The sequence below is a fragment of the Trichosurus vulpecula genome, chromosome 4 (genome assembly GCF_011100635.1).
Source record: "Trichosurus vulpecula isolate mTriVul1 chromosome 4, mTriVul1.pri, whole genome shotgun sequence".
Taxonomy (NCBI): Eukaryota; Metazoa; Chordata; class Mammalia; order Diprotodontia; family Phalangeridae; genus Trichosurus; species Trichosurus vulpecula.
Window position 1 is genome coordinate 26003657 of NC_050576.1, and position 20386 is coordinate 26024042.

Here is a 20386-nt window from a genome sequence, read left to right on the forward strand (position 1 = left end):
CCTTGCCATGGCTGATAATATCTCCCGATTCCATATCCCAGCAGCACAGATGGTGCTGTCCTCTCCATGTCTTTCATTGACAGATGAGGTGACCGAGGCCCATGGAGTTAGGTGACTCACCCAAGGTCTCACAGGTGGTGTCAGCAGTAGGATGTGAACATGGGTTCTTGGGGTCTAGATTCTAGCCCATCCCTCTGTACCAGCTGACTCCAACAAGCCTGGGGTCATAGGAAGGCTTCTCTGAATGAGATCCTAGGGCTTTGTTTTGCAAGAAGACCTCCTAGAGAGCTGGCCCATAGGAAGACAGGCACCCCCAAGCCTCATTCGCCAGGCAGATGTCAGGACTGGAACCCAGAGCTCTTAACTCTTAACTTAACTTAAGTCCAAGTACTACAGTGTAGGACCATAGACCTATAGCTAGAAGGGATCTCAGATGCCCCGGAGGCCCAGAGAGATGAAGGAACTTGCCCAGGCTTACACAGGTGGCAAGCATCAGAGGCAGAATTCAAACCCAGCTCCTCTGACTACAAGGGATACGAGATCTGGCCATGTCACTTCAGCCAGATCATTTCCCTGTCTCCAGGCCCTGCTTTCTTCATCCATAAAATGAAGGCTTTGGGACTAGAACACCCCTGAGGACCCTCCACACTCTGAACAACATTAATGTACCGATTTTGGACGGAAGGAAGACTTCCTTGGTCTAAGGGGAGTCAGTTGCCTGGGGAGGTGCTGAGCTTCCCATCACTGGGGGTATTCCAGAAGAGGCCGGAGACAATTTTTGTAAAGGAGTTTTCTGCTCAGATTTGAGGTGGATTCAGAGTCCTCTGAGGCTCAGGGGCTCTCTTCCCCCCACCCCACACCCATCTGCCTTACTCCCCACCTTTCTCGTTTTCCTGATGCTAGGGTCTCCCACCCCACCCCCACCATCTACTCACTACAGGCAATCTTCCCAGTGTCCCCAGCCTCAAAGAAGTGCCCTATTCTACACAAAAACAAAGCCCTCTCTCTCTCAGAAATTACGGGATGGGAAATTTAACAATTTAAATTTATTTAGCAGCTAACTCCAAGCAAGAGCCAGTCCCTGGAATACCTTCAAAGCCAGGTTTCTCCCTCCATTTTGTCCCTTACTTTCTCCCTCTCCTTTACCTCCTCCTCTTTGCATCTTTAAAGACAAGAAAACAGTTAAAAAAAAAATTCCTTCACATTCCCTGCATTTCCCACCCTGGGAACCAATCCTCACCCCCTAAATTCCCAAGAACCTTCCTCCCCCACCCCACTGTGCCCAGTATCCCTTCCATCCCTCTCACGGATGGGCCCTTTGGGAATGCATAGAGGCTTATGACCTTGGACAGGCCCTGGCCTCAGCCCAGAGCCTGTTAGAGACTCTGCCTCCCCTCATGAACTTGTTCTTAGAGTCTCCAGAACTGGAGGGGGCGTGAGCATACAGATGACAGAACTAGATGGAACCTCAGAAGCGTGTGCTTAGTACACAGTTCCTGGCACATAGTAAGTGCTTAATGTTTACCGAATTGAGTGTCAGAGCTGAGAGGAGCCAGCTGGATGTGGATCTGTAGATTCTACGTAGATCTGGGTATCTGAGCAATATGCTTTAGATTTAAATCTATATGTTAAGCACCTATCGATATGTAAAAATTGCTGTTTGATATATCAAAATATTACACACATACATTATAATATGTAGAGGTGATATGATATAGTAGGTGCCTAATCAATTTATTTTCTATTTCATTCAACACACATTAACTACCTCCAAAGGACTGAGCACCAGGCTAGCCCTGGAGATACAAAGGCAGGAAGTCATCCCGGCCCTCTGGTCTAGCCTGGGGAGCCGATATTGGTATGAAGCAAGAAGAAAGCAGTATGGGGAGGGACAGGGAAGGCTATTCCTGAACTTGGGCTCTTAAGGAAACCAGGGATGTTCCAAGGGCCAAGTGAGGAGGGCAGGAGCATCCTGGGCAGGGGACGGCCACGGCCACCGCCCTGCTGTTCAGCAAGGGGGCCTGGCAGTCAGGAGCCACTGGCTCTTTGTGAGAAGGGACCCAGCTTTTCTCCTCTTCCACATTCTTGCACCCCCAGGCTTCTAATTTATCTTAGTGTAGATGTTCAGAAGCTTTGGGTGGACACCAGCCCTGGGACTTATCCATTCCCTTGTCCTCACAGCCTTACTATCCCCGTCTGTAAAATGGGGGTTACAATTATCACACTTCTCCCTTAGCCCCGAGGGCCATTCTGAGGTCATGGCTGGGAAGTTCTTTATCAGCCTTTAACACTATTTTTAGTTTATTTGGACACTCTGGGACTGAGAGATCTTTGGACCCCTGTGAACAACGCCTGACAGGGGCTCCCCAGTGTCTTTACCAAAGCCATTTGGTGTGGCCAGTTTGATGGGAATCCCTTTGTGGGGAGGTGACGGTGCTGTTGCCATGAGGCAATCCCTAGGCATTTATTAAGCTCCTACTGTGTGCCAGGCATTAGGCATTGGGGATACATGTCCACAGAATGAAACGATTTACATGCCACAGGAGGAAAAACTTCTTGCTGATGTGCGGTGCTGTGGAACAAAGGCTGAAGTTGCAGTCAGAGAATCTGGTGTTGACTGCCTGTCTGATGATGGACAAAGTGCTAAACTTCCCCCGGGCCTCTGGTGCCTAAAATAAAATGGAAAGGCAGTGAGGTGGCGCTTAGTGAATAGAGCTCCAGCCTGGATTCAGGAGGACCGGAGTTCAAATTTGGCCTCAGACACTTAGCAGCTACGCCTCCCTGGCCAAGTCACTTTACCCCGCCTGCCTCCAAGTGAAATAAAGTAAAAGGGAGTCCGGCTAGATGGCCTCTGAGGTCCCTTCCAGATCTGGGTCTGTGATCTTAGGAATTAGAACCGTCTGTCCCTGAGTGCAGCAAAGTGCTTTGAATAGTAATTAAGTAGTAAGTTCCCCATGCCTGGAGGTATTCAAATAGGGAGATTGGACCACCACTTGTTGGGGTGTTGATCAGATCAGAGGTGTCTGAACTCTGCCGCTTGGACTCAGTGGCTGTAAAGGTTCTGGCTCACCCAACAATCCCCGGAATGGGGCCGATGAAAGAGGGAGGGGCTGAGAGTCTGGTGAGTCCCAAGTTCTAATCCTCACTTGGGTTGGAGAATGACTGCAGGGAGGTCTGCTCAAGCCCTTAGGTTTTCCCCGATAAAGTGGAATCCGTCTTTGCCAGGACACTGGATGCTGGGGGGACAAGAGGCAGGATTTCCTGACCACTGAGGCTGGAGGTAGTAGGGTCGTTGGTGCAGGATGTGGCCTTCCTGTCCCCACAGGGCCCCAGGTGGGAAAGCCCAGGAAAGACTCCATGCGTTAGAAGTGACCAAGCCACTGTTAGCAAGATATTCATAGCCTCCACATCTCACACACACTCTAGCTGAGGTTAGGTGGGGTGAGGGAGTGATTTCAAGCCAGAGCCCAGAGGAGACACCCACCCATGCAGGGAGATAAACCAGATTTAGCCTGGCACCAAAGGATGATGAGCTCCTCCTTGGCCAATGCAGAGGTGCGCTGTTTTTGGAGGGGGGGTGGAGTTGGCCCCTTAATGATCTAGCAGTCCAAGCTTCAGGTGCTGTCTGTCACAAAAAAGCTGGCTTAGCCCCTTGGTGGGGCCATGCTCCCACCTACCTGGGTCTCAGTTTGCTTTTCTGTCAAATGAGACTTTGGACTAGCATGTGTCCGAGGTTCCTCCCAGCCCTGAGTCGATGCGCCTCAAAATGGGAAGGACCAAAACAAACCCTCCCCTAGAAAAAGAATTCCCCAGGGAGACAGTTCAGCTGTTTGTGCTGACACAGAGCTTCTGGATGTCATTAGTACAGTCACTGGGGTCCCCCCTGCCCCCGGATCATTTCCTCCCCCTGTTTGCATCTCTCGTCTCTTGCAGCCCCCCGGAGGAGTTCCCGGAACACAACCATTACTGCCCAACTCAATGGACCCAACGCGACAGCAAGGTATGTCCGTCCAGGGCCGTCCAGCAGGGGTGGCAGGGGGAGACACAGCCACTACCTGCCCCTTTTGGGCAGTGGCCCCTCCCGTTCCACCTTAATGCCCTGTGTTCTTTCTCTTCCCTTACAGGACACCCCAACATGGGAGGCTCAATGCAAAGAATGAACCCCCCACGAGGAATGGGACCAATGGGTCCTGGCCCACAGGTAACCTTCCATCCCCCATGAACATCCCATTCTAGTATAGCTTTGAGATTAAAGCAGAGAGGCCAGGACGGGTGGGAGGAGCCTCAGCTGTCCCCCCAAGAGTGGAGCCAGCGTCTCTGGGGGGTGCCCGCAGTCTAGGCCAGAGAGTAGAAGGGATTTGTGGTAGAGGCAGTGTGTGCAAATGAAGGCTGCTGTGATTGATGAGAGGCCAGGACCAGGCGGAGCATCATGGGACCTTCCCCACCCTCCCTGCCTCCCCATCCCCATAATAAAGCATGTTTGCTGAGCTCAGGCACTGGAATTCTCATCTGAATTCGCCCATTCCTGCTGTTCCCTACAGCCAAAGTCACCATCTACCCCTTCCTGGTCCTCCCTTGAAAGTAAACGTATGAGCTCCAGCTCGTCAGCTGAGGGAGAAACGTTTCTCTGGGATGAGGCCGAGAAACTCTGGCCCCTTCTGCTGTCCCTTTCCTCCTTCTTGCCTCTCCAGCCTCCCTCAGCCTGGAAGCTGGTTTTCCCTGGCCTGGGTTTAGGACCGGAGGAGGAGGAGGAGGCGGCCCACAGGACGGGGCGGCTCTCCCCTCGGGGCCCCGGGATTTTCCATCTCCCACTCAAGTTTTTCCAGACCAGGCCTTGCTGGGCGCTGCTGCATGTTGGGCCTTGTCCTGCCTCCCAGGGGAGCTGGGAATCAGCCTCTCGAGTCTCCTTGTGGATGGGTCTTGTCTGTTAAGAGGCAGGCGGTATCTCCGACTCTGTCTGCAGCAAGCCAAGGCTGCTGCCGCCATCACAAGCCTGTGGCTCCAGCTTCAGTGGCGGTGGTGAGGGCTGGGGAAGGGGGCGTTCCCGTTGTTACCTAGGAGAGCTCTTCATAAAAAGGCTTTGTAGATGCCAGGCTTATGTTTCCCTCTGAGGAATTTATACATCCCTGACCCCCATCATTCTGCCAAAGGGGATACTGAGGCACAGAGCGGGGCATCGTCCTGCCCAGAAGAACGCTCTTCTTGAAAAGCTGCAAGAGAAATAAAGTTGGCTGTTGTTCAGTTGTGTCCCACCGTCCATGACCCCATCTGGGGTTTTCTTCGGCAGAGATGCTGGAGGGGTTTGCTGTTTCCTTCTCCAGATTATCTTACAGATGAGGAAACTGAGGCAAACAGTGTCTGAGGCTGGATTTGAACTCGGGAAGATGAATCTTCCTGGAGCCACCGTGACTTAGAACTAACGGTCCTGGGTTCAAGTTCTGTCTGTCACCTCAAGAAAGTCACTTAATCTAAGTGGATCTTATTTCCTTATCAGTAAAATAAGGATTTGGGGCTAGATAATGCGTAGTCCCTTCCGCCATCTGTGATCCCCTGACCCAGGTTCTCCCTTCTCCGGCCCTCAGTCTTTTCGTGTGTGAAGCTAATAGAAGCAGGTTTAGAACCAGAAGGGGCTTGGAAGCCCCTCTAGACAATGTCTTGGGTTTCTTTCCTTTTCCTTCCCCCTCCTGCATTTTGGCTTGGACGCTCTAAACCAGTTTGAAGTTTAAAAGTTTTACTAATTTTTGTCCTTTGCCTCTAAGAGAAAGTGGGCAAGTGGGCGAGGGTGTGGTTTTACGAAGAGGTGGGTGTTCCCATTCCCCCGCCCCCAGCTAAACTGCCATCTAAGCTAAGGATAATGGAGGAGACCCCAGCTGTGGCCAGGCTCCCTGGCTCTCCCTCCCTGGGTGGTGCTGGGTGTGTCCTCTCTAGCCAGAGGACCTACTTCAGCACATGGAAAGAGCCCAGATTTCCCCGTGGGGGCCCCTTAGGAGGGAGCCCTCTTCACCTGTTGGAGCCAAAACCTTCTTCCCCTTGGGCCACACCCACGCCTGTCCCACCTTGCTGGGCCTGTTCCCAATGGGTTGGACCTTGAGGGAAGCAATCTGTGCCCCAGGGAGGCATCAGAGCCGGCCTTGGTAGGAAATACTTAACATGAACCTTTCACCCTTACCCCACACCTTGATCTTTCTGCAGCGTAGAGGGTGTCCTCAGTTAGGACTGGAGGCGTCTGAGGGGAGCAGAATGAACAAACCAGGGCTGGAAGGGCCTGAGGAGGTCTCTGTCCAGTTCTTCACATTTTACAGACAGGAAACTGAGGCCCAAAGAGTTAAAGGACTTGCTTAAGGGAACTAAGATCGCAGGAGTAAGGAAACAGCAGACCGAGGATTCACATGCAGATACTCTGACTCCAAGTCAGATGGTTTTCATGACATCACAGTTTTAGAAAATTAGTCTTTAGCTTAGCAATAATCCTCAGGTTGGGCTGAGCATGTGTGATAATTCCCATAAGCCTCTGTGAATCCTGAGGCTTCCAGCATTTGTCAGAGGGGTGTATATCTGTCTGGGTGTGGGTGTGTGGGTGTATGGGGGGCGGTCCCACCTGGTGTCAGGGACAGGTCTGGACTTTGTAGTGGTTCCCTATTCCCACTTCTGGGTGCCCATAGCCAGGCCCCTCTCTGGGCCTGTTTATTCCAGGGGACTAGTTGGCTTCCACGGTCTAAATCCTCCCATCCCTCTATGTGGCTAGATCTGGTTTTCTGGGATTGTCCGAGAGCAGCAGGGAGGATAGGGGTACAAGGGTCCCTGAGGCTGCTCCTGATCCTCCCTCTTCCAGGTGGACAGGGAGCCCCCGCCCCCCATGCACCCTCCCCTTGTGCCTGGCTGTTATCCTGGGGCCCTGCCGGCAGGCTCCGCACCACCCACCATGGCAGCATCAATGAGCCACTCGGCCCCGTGGGGTTAATCCCGTGTCTCCAGAATTCCTCTCTCCCTCCTGCCTCCCTCCCACTTTCCCCTGCCCCCTGCTCTTTTGCTCAGTCTCTCTGGCCCAGCCCCCCAGGCTTAGGAGTCAGAAGACCTCCTTTGTAGGGTCTCCATTCCAGCTACGTGACCCTGCGCACATCTCTGAGCCCTCTCCTGAAAAATAGGGGTGGCCACCCTGCTTTTATTCTCGATGTAACAAGATGGCCTCGGTGAGCTCCCCCAGCCCCTGCTTCTTCTCCATCCCCCCCGCCCCCCCCCCCCCCCCCCCCGGCCATTTCCTACAGTTCTCCTGCAGGTAACCGCCTCAGGTTACCAGCCCCTGCAGAGGAAGGCCCTCCTCTCTTTATGTCAGGCCAGAAGCTCCCTCTCTCCTCTGCTCTGCCCATCTCTGCCCCCTCTGGCCCTAAAACCCAACTTAAAAGTCTGTCTGGTCCACGTCATCCTTGAACAAGAATGCCCTCCAGCCTGCCCAGGCAGCTCGCTCCACTTTAGAGCTGTTCCTTAGAATGTTAGCCCTGCCCTCTGGGGCCAAGCAGAAGCCTGGCCAAATCCCCAGAGTGCCCAGTGCTAGTATTTGTCCCCATGGAACACACCAGAAACTGAGCCTCCAACAGCAGACTTGCTCCCAGCCCTTAGGACAGCGGCGGTTCCTGGAGTCAGGGAGACCTGAGTGCAGATCCTGCCCTGATTAACTGTATGACCCTAGCCTAGTCACTTAGCCTGTACCTCAGTTTCCTCATCCCCAAAACGGGGGTAACGTCGGCAGCCTCCTCCCAAGGCAGTTGTGAGGATAAGATGAGCTGGTGCTGGCGAGGTGGCTCTCCAGACGCTTGTTACTCTTCCGCTAAGCTTGGTACCAGGCATGGGGGCGCTCCATGGGCCGGCCCTGCCCTCCAGGAGCTTCCTTGCCATGGGGAGAGGCAGTGGGAAGCAGAGCCGGGGTATCGTGGTAGCTGTCCGCTGGCACCCCCTTTTTCAGCAGGAGTGGTGACCTGTACCCCATCGTTCAGACATAAGCCCAGAGCTGGACGGGGTGTGGCGCCAGCCGGTGCCAGCCCTCCCTGGCTGGGAATCCCCTTCAGACTCTCTGCCTGGTAAGGAAGCTGAGCAGAGGGAAACGAGTGGCCCGTTCTGGGGCGGAGGACCTGGGTTCGGATCCTGCCTCTTACCTTAGTGACTACCTGGGTCATCTTAGTCCACATGCCACCTTCTCACTGGGGCAGTTTGTTCCTCGGTCCAGTAGGGGCAGCAGTGATGTCTTGTTGTGCCTGGCTCCACCTCCGAGACAAAACATTGCCCTGAAGGGAGCCTGTTTCCATCTCAGTAGGCTGGAGGGCTTGTTGGACAACCCCAGGGGGTGGGTTTGTTTTGTTTCTCTGGAGTGTGAGTTTATTAGGTTGTGATCTGTGGGGTAGGAGTCACTGGGAAGTGTCAACAGTGTTAGGGGAAAAGCCAAAAAACATTCCATTCTTTTAAAGGTCCCGCATTTAGTTTGCTGAGGTGGGGGCCTATGGCTATGGAACATTGCATGTCCCATCAGACTGTCCATGCATGGGTTAATTTTGCTGGACTCCTCCTTTTCTCTCCTTTTTCTTGTTCTTTGTAATGGGGAAGAGGGAGGGAAAGGCTAGATAGGAATGAATGAAAGGAGGGAGATAAAAAGGAAGCCTTTCCTAAACTGCTTGCTGTGTGCGGAGCAGGGTTCTGAGCCCCGAGCACACTGATGGACAGTGCGCCAGCCCTGCCTCTCAAGGCGCTTATGTTCTAACACGTGGGAAATTGATGGACACTTTTTTCATTCTTCAACGGAAGACTTTTAGGACGCCCATCACATCCCGGGCGTTACAGGAGCAGTTCTCACTCTAATTATCCACTATGATTCTTAATCATCTCCCCTTTACTCCTCCTGGAGGACTTTACCTTCCCAGAGCAGTCCTCCCGGGGCCAAGGTCTCTCTGCACCCTTCCTCCTGTTTTCCCTCTAACTGACCCTCGGTTCTCTTTACAGAATTACGGCAGCGGTATGAGACCTCCACCCAACTCTTTAGGGCCTGCCATGCCTGGAATCAACATGTGAGTCACAGCCCGTCCCTGGCCCAGACCCAGGGCTGGGGGATGGGGGGGGGGGCGGTGCACCATGGGCTTGGGGGGACCTGCCCTGCTTCTCCCTGTAGCTCTCTGCATGGCTTTGGGAGCATCCATCCTCACCAAGTCCCTCCCTCCGGAAGCAGTCCAAGGCCCCTACTTTCTTTCTCTCATTTTGTTTCTTGTCTGAATTTCAGGGGCCCTGGAGCTGGCAGACCTTGGCCCAACCCTAACAGTGCTAACTCAGTAAGTCCTGGTACCTGGCCTGACGAGGTCAGGGCTGGGGGTGGTGAGAGGTCAAAGAGGAGGAGGGTACCGTGCTCCCTGGCAGTGGAAGGTGCACACTGCCTTCCCCCCTGGCTTCTGTGGGATCATTCTTGTTCTTGGGGTCTTGGGAGATGAGAGGTCTGGGCTCTCCTCGAGCCAGGTCTGGAGCTGGCAGGGGCCTCGGGGCCACCTAGCGCAACCCCTCCCCCTCCAGAGCAGTCGTCCAAGGTCACCCAGGGAGTGAGGGGGACAGGAACCCTCCACTCCTAGCCTCTTTACCTACTGTACAACACCAGAGTAAGGTGGAAAGCCCAACAGTTGGGTCCTTAGGACTGTGCCAAGGTCCAAGGAAGCCTAAGGGATGCTCTCTCATCATCAGGGCCTGTAAGGAGACCATGGGCCACCCTTCTGGCCTGGAAGACCTGCCCCGGCTTGGGTCCCAGCACTGTGATTCCAAATCATGTTTCCTTCTCAGGAACAGTGAGGGGCTGGCCCTCACCCACCTCCGAGATCCCTGATATATCACCCCTCTGGGAGGGTCTCTGAGCAGAACTTCTATGGGGATGGTGGGGTAGGGGACAGACTGGGGGAAAGGACTCTTCTAACCCCCTGCCTGTCCCTTTTCAGATTCCATACTCCTCCTCGTCACCTGGTACCTACGTGGTAAGTTCCAGACATTCAGGGGTCAGCTGGCAGGTCTTCTGCAGCAGTCCCCATGTCCTGTCCCCCTGCCCCACCTGCTCGATCCCAAGTCCTGAGCTTGCACCATCCCCCTGGGGCTGTCACTGCCTGGAACCTGGGTTCAGATCCCACCCATCCCGGCCACTTGACTGCCTCGGTGACCCTGGCCCATAAACTGGGTCTCTGTCTCCTCTTCTATGCAGTTAGACAGTTGACCTTAGATGGGTTCTCTAAAAGTGCTGTGATTTCTTAATTGTCTAATCTGAATTTTCTTCATCTCAACAACAAACCAAACCTCACGTGTTCTGGTCCCTTGAGACCCAACCCATCTACTGCATGGGGGAGGAGGCAAGGGTTTCCCAGATGAAAGCAAGGGGTCAGGCCTCCTCTGTCCCCATTTAGGAGGAAGGCCCCTGGTGACACGGCCTCCCCCCAGGGTGGGTCATCCCTGCCTGCCTGCTTCCCAGACTGCCCCCTCCCTTTGAGCACCAGGTTGGCGCTCTGCCCGAGCCCCTGTAGGAGGGGTGAGCTGGAGATGAATGCTTGACTGAGGACCAAAGTGAGGCATTGTGTCTGACAGTGGCAGGATTTCCCCACCCCACTCCAGGTCACTCATATGTCCTCTCTCTCCAGGGACCCCCTGGTGGCGGTGGCCCCCCAGGAACGCCCATCATGCCCAGCCCTGCAGGTAATCGCAAGCACTGCCCCTAGGAGGGTGGGTGAGAACAGGGCATAGCCCAGATGGATGAGGGGTCCCAGCCCCCATCTCCCTCCAGCTATGGCGTGGGGAAGGGACCGGGCCTGGGAGTCAAGCCCCCTCTCTCTGTGCCCCTCTTGCCTTTTTTCCTTAAGTGGGACGACCCCTGAGCTGCCTTCTCCTCAAAATAATTCCTGCTACGGTCAGCTTTGTGTGAAGTCAGGGAGGGTGAGGGGGCAGGGCCGCCAGACTCTCTGTGGAGCCCAGAGCTAAACAAATGGGTGGGAGCAGAGCTGGGGAACCCATGGGAACCCCTCCTTCAGGGCTCATGATTTCCTCAATGGTCCCGGGAGGTCTGATGGCAGTCCTCCACTCCTGGAGAGGAAAGGGTGAGCCAGGATGCCCAGCCCCTTCTACATTAGAACCAAGGAGCTGAGAGCAAGGACCCCAGGGTGGAAAGCCCAACCCTCCCCCAGCACAGGGAGCCCAGCTCCCTACTGTTGTCCTATTTCTTGGGCCTTGTGAAAGCCCTTCTGAGTGTCTGGGATGCTACAGGTGAGGCCTACCAGAGGCTGGACCGTGGAGGGCGGCCTCTTCCTGCTCTGGGCTCCTCAGGTTCTGGTCCAGTCAGTCTCCCAGACTACTCTGCTTCAGCTAGTGGACAGCTCCGTGCCTCCAGGGATCGGAAGGAGATAGAACATACCAGTATGGGGGTGTGCAGAAGAGACGGGGATTTGGGGGGAGGCCTTGGCAGCTGGGGGCTCAGCAAACTCTTCTTTCTAGAAATTGTGAGAATTTGGGGGCTCCTGGCTCCCCATTAATGGGGCCCCTTCCCTCTCCTGCCTCCCCATCTTCTCATTGGCTCTCCCCACCCAGATCCCACCTTCTCCCAGAGGCCTTTGGGGCCTTCCCTCTAGGATTACCTTTGATGCTGTCTCTGCAGACTCTCATTAGACCAGTCTCTCTCAGAGGGCAGGCCATATGCCTTCACCTTTCTGTCCCCAGACTTTATTGGGCTTGTGGTTGGCCCTTAGTGCTTCAAATGCTTGCTGACTAGCCACGTGACCCTGGGTGATTCACCTGCCTTCTCAGCCTCAGTTTACCCAGTTATTCAGTCCGGGCTCCTGATACTCACCCTTCCCTAAAGCAACATGGTAGTTGTTTCACATCCTGCCTGCTGAAGACTCAGGGTAATCCTTGTCTAGGGAGCCATCCCCCCACCCCCTGGGGTCCAGGGCAGGCAAGAGAGAAGGGAGTGAGCCCTCAGTAGAGGCAGGAATCCTAGGATGTTCCTTGTGGTGCCTGCCCTGCCTGTAGACTTGTTAGTAGGTTTTCAAATAGATATTTTAATGCTAATTGGGAAGGAGAGGAGGAGGGAGCTCCCTACCCACCCCTACCCTCCCAGCTGCTAGGGTAGGGCCTCATCATCATCTCTCTCTCTCTCTCTCTCTCTCTCTCTCTCTCTCTCTCTCTCTCTCTCTCTCTCTCTTCCTCTCTCTCTCTCTCCTTTCTCTCTTTTCTCTCTTTCTTCCTCTTTCTCTCTGTCTCTCTGTCTCTCTCTCTCTCTCATTTTCTCTCTCTCTGTCTCTCTCTCTCTCCTCTCTCTCTCTCTCCTTTCTCTCTCTCTCTTACTCTCTCTCTCTCTCTCCTCTCTCTCTCTTTCTCTCCTTTCTCTCTCTCTCTTTCTCTCTCTCTCTCTCTCTCTCTCTCTCTCTCTCTTTCTCTCTCTCCCTCCCTCCCTCTCTCCCTCTCTTTCCTTCTCTTTCCCCCACCCCCTGCTGCCGCCTCTGCATTTTTATGAGCTCTGACCTACATTTCAGGCTGGGTCACAATAAAGCTCTCCATATGGCCATGGTCCCTCCCCTCCCATCTCCCCCCAGGTTCGGGGGGCATCCCCTGGCCAGGGCCGTTTGCCTCCAAGTGCCCATGGCAGGAGAGGGGGACAAAGGGAGACAGGGCTGGGTTGGATAATTTTCACAGTTGAATTTTCTGTGATTAAAAACTTTGTGAATCTTCATTAAATACAAATTAGCCAGAAAATGGCAGTACTTAGAGGGAATTTTCGGTGATAAAATACAAAAGAATGAGTTCAAGTGGCATGAGTTTGTTTTAATTAAGAAATGAATTAATCACCCCCCCCCCCCCCACTCTCCTCCAGACTCCACAAACTCCAGTGACAATATCTACACGATGATTAATCCAGTGCCGCCCGGAGGCAGCCGGTCCAATGTAAGTGTGCTTTCTAATCATTTACATATCAGATACCATAACAAATCATAATTAACTTCATCAGCTGAGGGGAAAGCCCGTTTAATTGATTTCAGCCATTTGTTACCAGAGAGGGATGAAAACAAACCATCCAAGATGCGATTAACTTGAGGGCCGCTTGGCGCCTGTTACTGAGGCCAAGGGGCAGCTTGGGGCCCTGCCGAGAGCAGAGAGTCTCGGCAAGGACAGGGGCAGGGGCAGGCCCGGGCCTTATTGAGGGGGACTCAGGACGTGCCGCTTCCCCTCTGGCCTGGAGGAATGTCGAAATAACCCCACTGAATCCAGTTGCCAAGTGTGTTGTGGCAGGACAAGGCTTGGAGCCAGGGAGGCCCAAGTGGGAATCCCGCCTCAGGGACTTCACAGCCCATCCCCTCCATACCACCCTGGGCCTCGGGCGTCCTCACCTGTAAAATGAGGAGTCCGACTGGCTGACCTGAGGTCCCGGCCGCCTCTGGGCCTGGGATCCTGGGGGCTGGGGGCCAGCCCTCTAACTGCTGGAAGTAGTGGGGTTTGGGGGAAGTGGGCCTAGGCCCCTTCCCTGATGGGTGAGACCCTCAGTGCAGGGGGTGAGAGCAGAGCAGAGGCCAGAAAGAGGAAGAGAACATCTGAGGTGGGGGGGTGGGGCCAGGATCCAGGAAGGCTTCAGGGAGGAGGAGGCTCCTGAACTAAGGTCTGAAGGAGGAGAGGCCAAGGGCCCTCTCCTGGAAGTCAAAAGACACGAGTTCCAGTGCCGGCTTTCCGTTGCTGCCTGTGATGCTAGAAAGTTGCTTCCTCTTTCTAGGCTTCAGTTTCCCCAACCATGAAAATAACTGACATTTATTAAACACCTACTATGTGCAGAGCACTGTCCTAAGCACATTATAGTTATTATCTCAGTGCTCACTACTCCCTGAGAGCTTGGGGCTGTATTATCCCCATTTTACAGATGGGGAACTGGAGGCAAACAGAAGTTAAGCAACACTTCCCCAGGGTAGTATAGCTAGTAAGTATCTGAGGCTGGATTTGAACACAGATCTTTCTGACTGCAGACCCAGTGCTGTAATCACTGGCGGCTGGAGGAGCCAGAACCTAAAAGTCCTGGGTTCGAGTTGTCCCCCTGACCCATCCTGGCCCAGGCAGTGCACTAAGACCAGAATGGCCCCATCCACGTTGGAATCAGGACTTACCTCACCCATCGTCCCCTAGACCAGTGAAAACTTCAAAATAAAATCTGCGCTCAGAGCCCGGGGTCCTCGCAGCCCCCCTAGCCAGGGGTCTCTTTGACTCACAAGCCTGAGCGGCTAACACAGAATGTGAACTGTCCTGGACGGAAAGTGCTACCTTGGTTTTGTCGGAGGCAGGATTTGAACCCGGGGCTTTTCTGCCTCCAGGTCCAGCCCTCTGTCCACTCTGCCACCTATTTATCAACCAGGCCCTTCCCCTGGGTGGCAGGAAGCCACCCTACATTTCCCCAGAGCCTCATGGGAAGTGAAAAGAGCAGGAACAGGGAGGGGTCTTGGCCACCAGGCAGTTCAGACTTGAATAAGGAACACCCAAGTTCCAATCCTGCCTGAGTCAGTAATTAGTCGTATGATTCCGGGCCTCCCTCAGCCTCAGTTTCTTCTTCTGATACAACAGCAAGGTTGTTGTGAGGACCAGAGCTAACACGTAAAGCACATGGCAAACTTTAAACTGGATGTCAGTGACTATCTGAAGGGGCACGGCCAGGCTAACCTGCCACCTGGAATGGGAAGGTGGGTGGGAGCTTTCTCGGACCCAGTTCCTTCATTCACACACCGCTCCCTGCTCATCCTCTCCAGCAGTGTTGTGTAGGGATGCTTATTAGCTGGGGGTGGAAGATCAGGAGTTCTAGTGGGAGCCCAAGCCCAACGTGATTCTAGCAGCATGGCAGAGACTGTACCAGTAGTACATGAGGAGCCAGAGCCATGGTCCTGCCATCCTCTGCCCTGGTCAGACCACATCTGGAATATTGGGTCCATCTCTAGATGGGCTAGCCTGTGCCGAGGAGGAGGACCAGGCTCAGGACTGGTTGGAGGAACAGGGAGGTGGAGTGGGAAGAGAAGGCCTGAGGAATCAGGACGGTGTCCCCCAACTCTCCCCAGAAACGCACGATTTCAGATAAGGAAGAGAGCGGCCCCGGCCATCCCACATCCCCCCATCACCTAAAACTGGAGATGGCCTCCAGTAGCCTCTGCTTTAGGGAGGGGAGGGAGCTTTGTTCTGGGCTGGGGCACGTGCATGTGAGGCTGCCCCCATCTCATACTGCCCCCTCCCTGCTCTCTTCTCAGTTCCCCATGGGCCCTGGCTCGGATGGCCCCATGGGCGGCATGGGCGGTATGGAGCCACATCACATGAATGGATCCTTAGGTGAGTAGAGGCAGCCCCACCCCCCACCCCCATCCTCAGTTAATTCATCTATAAAATGCAAGGTTTGGGGGGGGGGGGGGCCGGTTAATATTCTGTTCTAATGTCCCTCTCAGTTCTGACATTCCCTCCCATTCTCTGTTCTCAGGCCCTTCCCAGCTCTGACATGCCCTGTTCTAAGCTCCTTCCCAGCTCTGACATCCCCTGTTCTAAGCTCCTTCCCAGCTCTGACATGCCCTGTTCTAAGCTCCTTCCCAGCTCTGACATCCCCTGTTCTAAGCTCCTTCCCAGCTCTGACATCCCCTGTTCTAAGCTCCTTCCTAGCTCTGACATCCCCTGTTCTAAGCTCCCTCCCAGCTCTGACAGTCAGTCTTCAGTGTCCTGAGGGCTGATAAAGGCCCCCTCTGGGGTAAGGGCTAGGAGCCCTGGTTTTTCCCCTGCTCTCTGCAGTAACTACAGGGAACGTTCTGGATAGACGTACTGAGAGCAGTGATGGACGCACTGACGATATAACAAGTTTCTTTTTCCATTTCAGGGTCAGGTGACATAGATGGACTTCCCAAAGTGAGTCTGCATTCTGGGGGGGCTGGCAATCAGGACCCCCTGAAAACCTTCCCGTGCCCCCCATCTCCTCCCAGCCCCAGCCACAACCTCTGGCACACAGGAGGGGGTTGGGGAATAGAGAGCATTAAGCACCTGCTGTGTGCGATCGGGGAACAGACCCTTCCTTGCCCCGGAGCTCTGAGTCTAGGGAGGGAGGGGAAACAGGAAGAATGTGCAGGTGACTGATCACCCCTCTCCTCTCCTCTTTTTTCTCTTCTCTCTCTTGCAGAATTCCCCAAACAACATAAGTGGCATTAGCAATCCCCCCGGCACTCCCAGAGATGATGGCGAATTAGGAGGAAACTTCCTCCATTCCTTCCAAAATGACAATGTAAGTCCTCTGCACCCTCCCCTTGGTCCCTTAGCTCATCCCCTCCCCCACCCCATGCAGAGCCCAGCCCAAGCCCCTCAGGTCCACCCTCTGCCCAGGGGGCCTGGAGGCAAGCTCCCTTTCAGGGAGGTGGGATGGGGCCTCCACTGGGAAGAGGGGCGGCCTCCCTATGAGCATACACCTGGTCCCATCCCCAGCAGCACAGGGATATAATGCCTCTGACCGGCAGCTGCCTGCCCCGCCCCCTCAGGCTTCGCTGTCAAAGCCAGAATTTACCTGTAGCAGATGGTGGGGCTTGGGAGTCAGGGCCCTGAGGTGTCAGCAGCTGCATTCCACAGGCCTGGGATGCGAGTGCCAACCACACACCTGAGGTCTTAGCCCATTCTTGGTGAAGAGTTGTCTCCTTCTTTGCCCTTCTCTGTGTGGTGCATTGAACCTGAGTTCAAATCCCACCTCGGTCCTGTCAGCTGCCTGGGTGTTGGTCTCCTCTCCTCTGAAATAAGAGGTGTTGGCCCAAGGCCTCTGCTAGGGACCTTTGCAATGGCACCCTGGGGAGTTTGAGCAAAGCCTATTCAGGGAGCCTATTCAAGACCTGGAAGGACTTGAGCTCATCCAGTAAGCCACCCACAACAGGGAGTTGGGAGACCTGGGTTCTAGTCCTGACTCACTACCTCTGAGCCTCAGTTCAAGGGTCGGGCTAAAATGATCTGTCCCTAAGTTCCCATTCAGCCCTGACATTCCAAGCATTTCTTGGAACATCTGACATGTTCTAAGCACTAGAACCATGGAGACAGAAAGGACCCTGCCCTTTCCTCACAGCTTCCCATCCTCCTGGTGATCTTCATTAGCTCCTTCATTCCCCACCCCCCCCCCACCCCCCCCCCCCCCCCCGGGACCGAAGGGCCAGGCCCCCCACACTGCCCAGGCAAGCTGGGAGGGGGCTGGGTCTGTAAGAAGGTATCACCCAAGAAAGGATGGACTTCTCCATGGTGGGAGGCAGCCCTCCATTTCAGCCTTTACCTTGGAGCCTGTTCTTGGGGGGCTGAATGGAGGGAGGACATTCTGCTCTAACGGGCTCTCCGGACCATGTCTGTGTTCTTCCCATGCAGTATTCTCCCAGCATGACGATGAGCGTGTGATTTCCCCCTCCTCCCCTCTTCCCTCTTCCTCCTCCTCCCCCCTCCTCCCTCCTTCCTCCTCCTCCCCCTCCCTCCTCCTCTTCTCCGGGATGCCGAGCAAGCCAGCCGTGGCAAGCGGGAAGATTCCAGAAATTATGCAAGAAGAAGAGAGGTGTTACTTACTGGCCAGGAGACGGTGGGGGGGGGACTTTCCCCCCTCCCCCTCTCAACCTCCCCCCTGCCCCTTCTGCCTCCCCAGTTCCTCCCCCTCCCCAGTTTTAGTTTCATGCAATAAAAAGGCTGAACTTTTTATTCCATAAAACATGAAGGACAAAACTTAAAAGAAAATGAAAATATATTTCAAGATGCGAAACAGGCCCCTCCCCACCCGCCCCTTCCCCCTCCCCCTCCACGGAGGGCCTTCTATGGACGTGACACTTTTCATTTTTCTTTTGTTTCTGTTTTATCGGGATTTTTTTTTGTTTGTTTGTTTGTTTTGTTGTTTTTGGGGAAATAAAAACGGAAGCTTCTAGCAACCCCCTCTCCCCCACCCCCCATCAACCTCTTTGCTTTCTTCTTTTAAAAAAAAAGGCAGAAAAAAGACAAAAAAAAGGAAAAAACCCAACCCTGTTGTATGTTTGTGCTGTGACCCTATGGCGGGAAAGCTAGTCTAGATATGAAATCTCCTGGTGTCTGTTGTAGCCATTTAAAGACCTAATAATAAACTGGACAGTTTACAATCTGCGCTTCCTTCGGAAAGGCCTCTTCTTCCAAGGTGGGAGGGCCAGGGGAGAGCCGGGAGATGGGTCCTTAAGGGTCCTTTGTAGCCGCACCCCTCTGCTGTCTGAATGCAGCCCGCCCTTCCCCTTGGACAAACACACGCGCACACAAACAGGCACACTTTCCTATCCATTCAGTCAAGTTGGGAGGCGTTGGCAAGACCATAGGGTAACCATCTCATGACTACAGCCTGCACCCGCCCTCAGTTCTGTTGTCTTATGTCTTTAGGGAGGGTCTGCTCCCACTTCCTGCTTTCTCCTATTTTGGGTGTTTTCCACTAGAGGCTTGGAACACCCCCAGTCAGAAACCTGGGCGGAAGGTGTGCCCTGAATGAGGCCTCACCTCCCCAAGATTTTCAGATTCCAGGGCTCTAAATGATAGAATTCCAGGACCTCAAAGGCCTGGCCACAGAATGAGGCACAGGTGTACAGTTCTTACCAAAAGCAGAGCATGGGTACGTAGCCACCATCACATATATTTGGGGGGACAAGGGGGAACCTTCCCTTTGGTATCCTAACACTGCAGTGAAATGTTGTAAAAATGTATTGGAAGCGGAGGGCCTATGTCTGATGCTCACTGTGTGAGGGCCTCCCTGGTGTCCTCCTCATCTGGCAGATGGCCTCGGTGGTCTTTAGGTCATCTTTGGTTCTAAACCTCTGATGCTGACATTGGAACCCGCGTCATTGTGACTGGATGTGGGTGGATGGGGGCAGGGACTCCTCTGTAATTTGATGGGGACCAGGAGTGCAACATTACAAATGATTAGTGACCCTTCCCATTGGAGGGAAGCCCAGAACAGGGCCTCACAAACCTCCCTTTGAGGGTCTCCCCTGGAGTAGGGGGAGGGAATCCTTGTTTGCCGACCTCCCCTTCCCAACACAACTTGGCATTGTTCGGTGAGCCCCTAGAAAAGGTAGGCCCTGAGACCCCTTTGTGAGTGATGGGGAACCTGAAGTCTGCTCATCACGGGGAGGGGGGCCGTTTAGGTTTGGAGGCCTTTTTCTCCCTTCACGTTAATAGACGCTTATCTTACCATGTTGGGCAAGGCCGTTGGGCCAGGTCGATGGAGGTGTGGTGGGAGGTCGGTTGGCTGCTGCAGCCAGATTAAATATTGGATTTTGTTTAATGCCTTGTTCCGTGATTGCCCTGGGTTCTCCCCCTCCTGGCCCCTCCCATGCTGCAGGAAACATGATGGGAACCTTGGGTGCCGGCAGCTTGCACGTTCACTTGTTGACCTCCCCCACCCCTGGCCCCTTCTGTCAGTAAGGTGAGCAAATAGAAACCTGTGCCAGCCCCAACACCCGGACCTTGCCCGAGAGCTTTTCCCCAAACTGGCTCCTTGCTGGTCCCCCCGTGTCTGTACTGCCCCGGGGGGAGGGGGTGAGGGGGATGCACCTAGTGGTTCTACTTTGATGTGGCCAGCTGGGACCTTGGCCAAATCGCTACTGTGACTCTAGGCCTCAGTTACCTCCTCTGTGAAATGGGCCCACTCATCTTAGGAATGCCTGCTTCAGCTGGTCTGACGTCCAGATGACGGTTGGGGGTCAGACCGATGGGGAAAACTTGTAATAGGCATCCGGTGGTTTGCCTCCACTGACCCTATTGGTGCCCTAGGTGCCATCATCATAGAACACAGAGATACAGGCAAGACAGTCCCTGCCCTCAGGGGAGAGTGACCAGATGCCCTCCTCCAGTGCAGGTGGGCACCTTCTCCAAACCTCACCATAGAGAGTGGCCTAGACTCGCCCAGGGCCACACAGACAACATGTCAGAAGCAGGATTTGAACCCAGCTCCTCTGGCTTTGAGGCCAGCTCTGTATCATACCCACTGTATCACACCGTAAGAAAGTGAAATTCCTACAAAGGTTACAACCAGTGGCCAAAAAATAATTCACACAGCAAGAGAATATGGCCAGATGAGAAATGAATGCATTGTCTCAAGACAGTCGACCTCCAGGCCTGGTCAGCAAGCATTTATTAAGCACCTACTATGCGTCGGGCTCTGTGATAAGCACTGAGGATACAAAAGCCAAAAAAAATCTGCCCTCAGGGAGCTCCCAATGTAAAGGAGAGAGACCACGGGCAAACAGTTTCACAGCATTTACCGAGCGCTCGAACAAAGCGCTTTATAAATATGTTCTCATCTTATGCCCCCAACAACCCTGGGAGGGAGATGCTACTGTATCCTTTTTGCAAATCAGGAAACCAAGGC

General features: G+C 54.1%; 1 protein-coding gene across 2 annotated transcripts in view; it reads left to right on the forward strand.

Annotated features, from left to right (window-relative positions):
* Positions 1 to 18138, forward strand: part of SSBP3 (single stranded DNA binding protein 3) — a 159285-nt gene extending 141147 nt beyond the window's left edge. The window contains exons 8-18 of one of the 2 annotated variants that reach the window (XM_036757740.1): positions 3934 to 4000; positions 4125 to 4201; positions 8989 to 9053; positions 9263 to 9311; positions 9960 to 9995; positions 10647 to 10701; positions 12869 to 12939; positions 15267 to 15345; positions 15878 to 15906; positions 16175 to 16276; positions 17386 to 18138. In XM_036757740.1, coding sequence (XP_036613635.1) covers positions 3934 to 4000; positions 4125 to 4201; positions 8989 to 9053; positions 9263 to 9311; positions 9960 to 9995; positions 10647 to 10701; positions 12869 to 12939; positions 15267 to 15345; positions 15878 to 15906; positions 16175 to 16276; positions 17386 to 17415 — 660 coding nt within the window. In that variant the 3' untranslated portion in view covers positions 17416 to 18138. The remainder of the gene's footprint in view (positions 1 to 3933; positions 4001 to 4124; positions 4202 to 8988; positions 9054 to 9262; positions 9312 to 9959; positions 9996 to 10646; positions 10702 to 12868; positions 12940 to 15266; positions 15346 to 15877; positions 15907 to 16174; positions 16277 to 17385) is intronic. The other variant, XM_036757741.1, reaches the window with a different exon arrangement.
* Positions 18139 to 20386: the final 2248 nt, after the last annotated feature.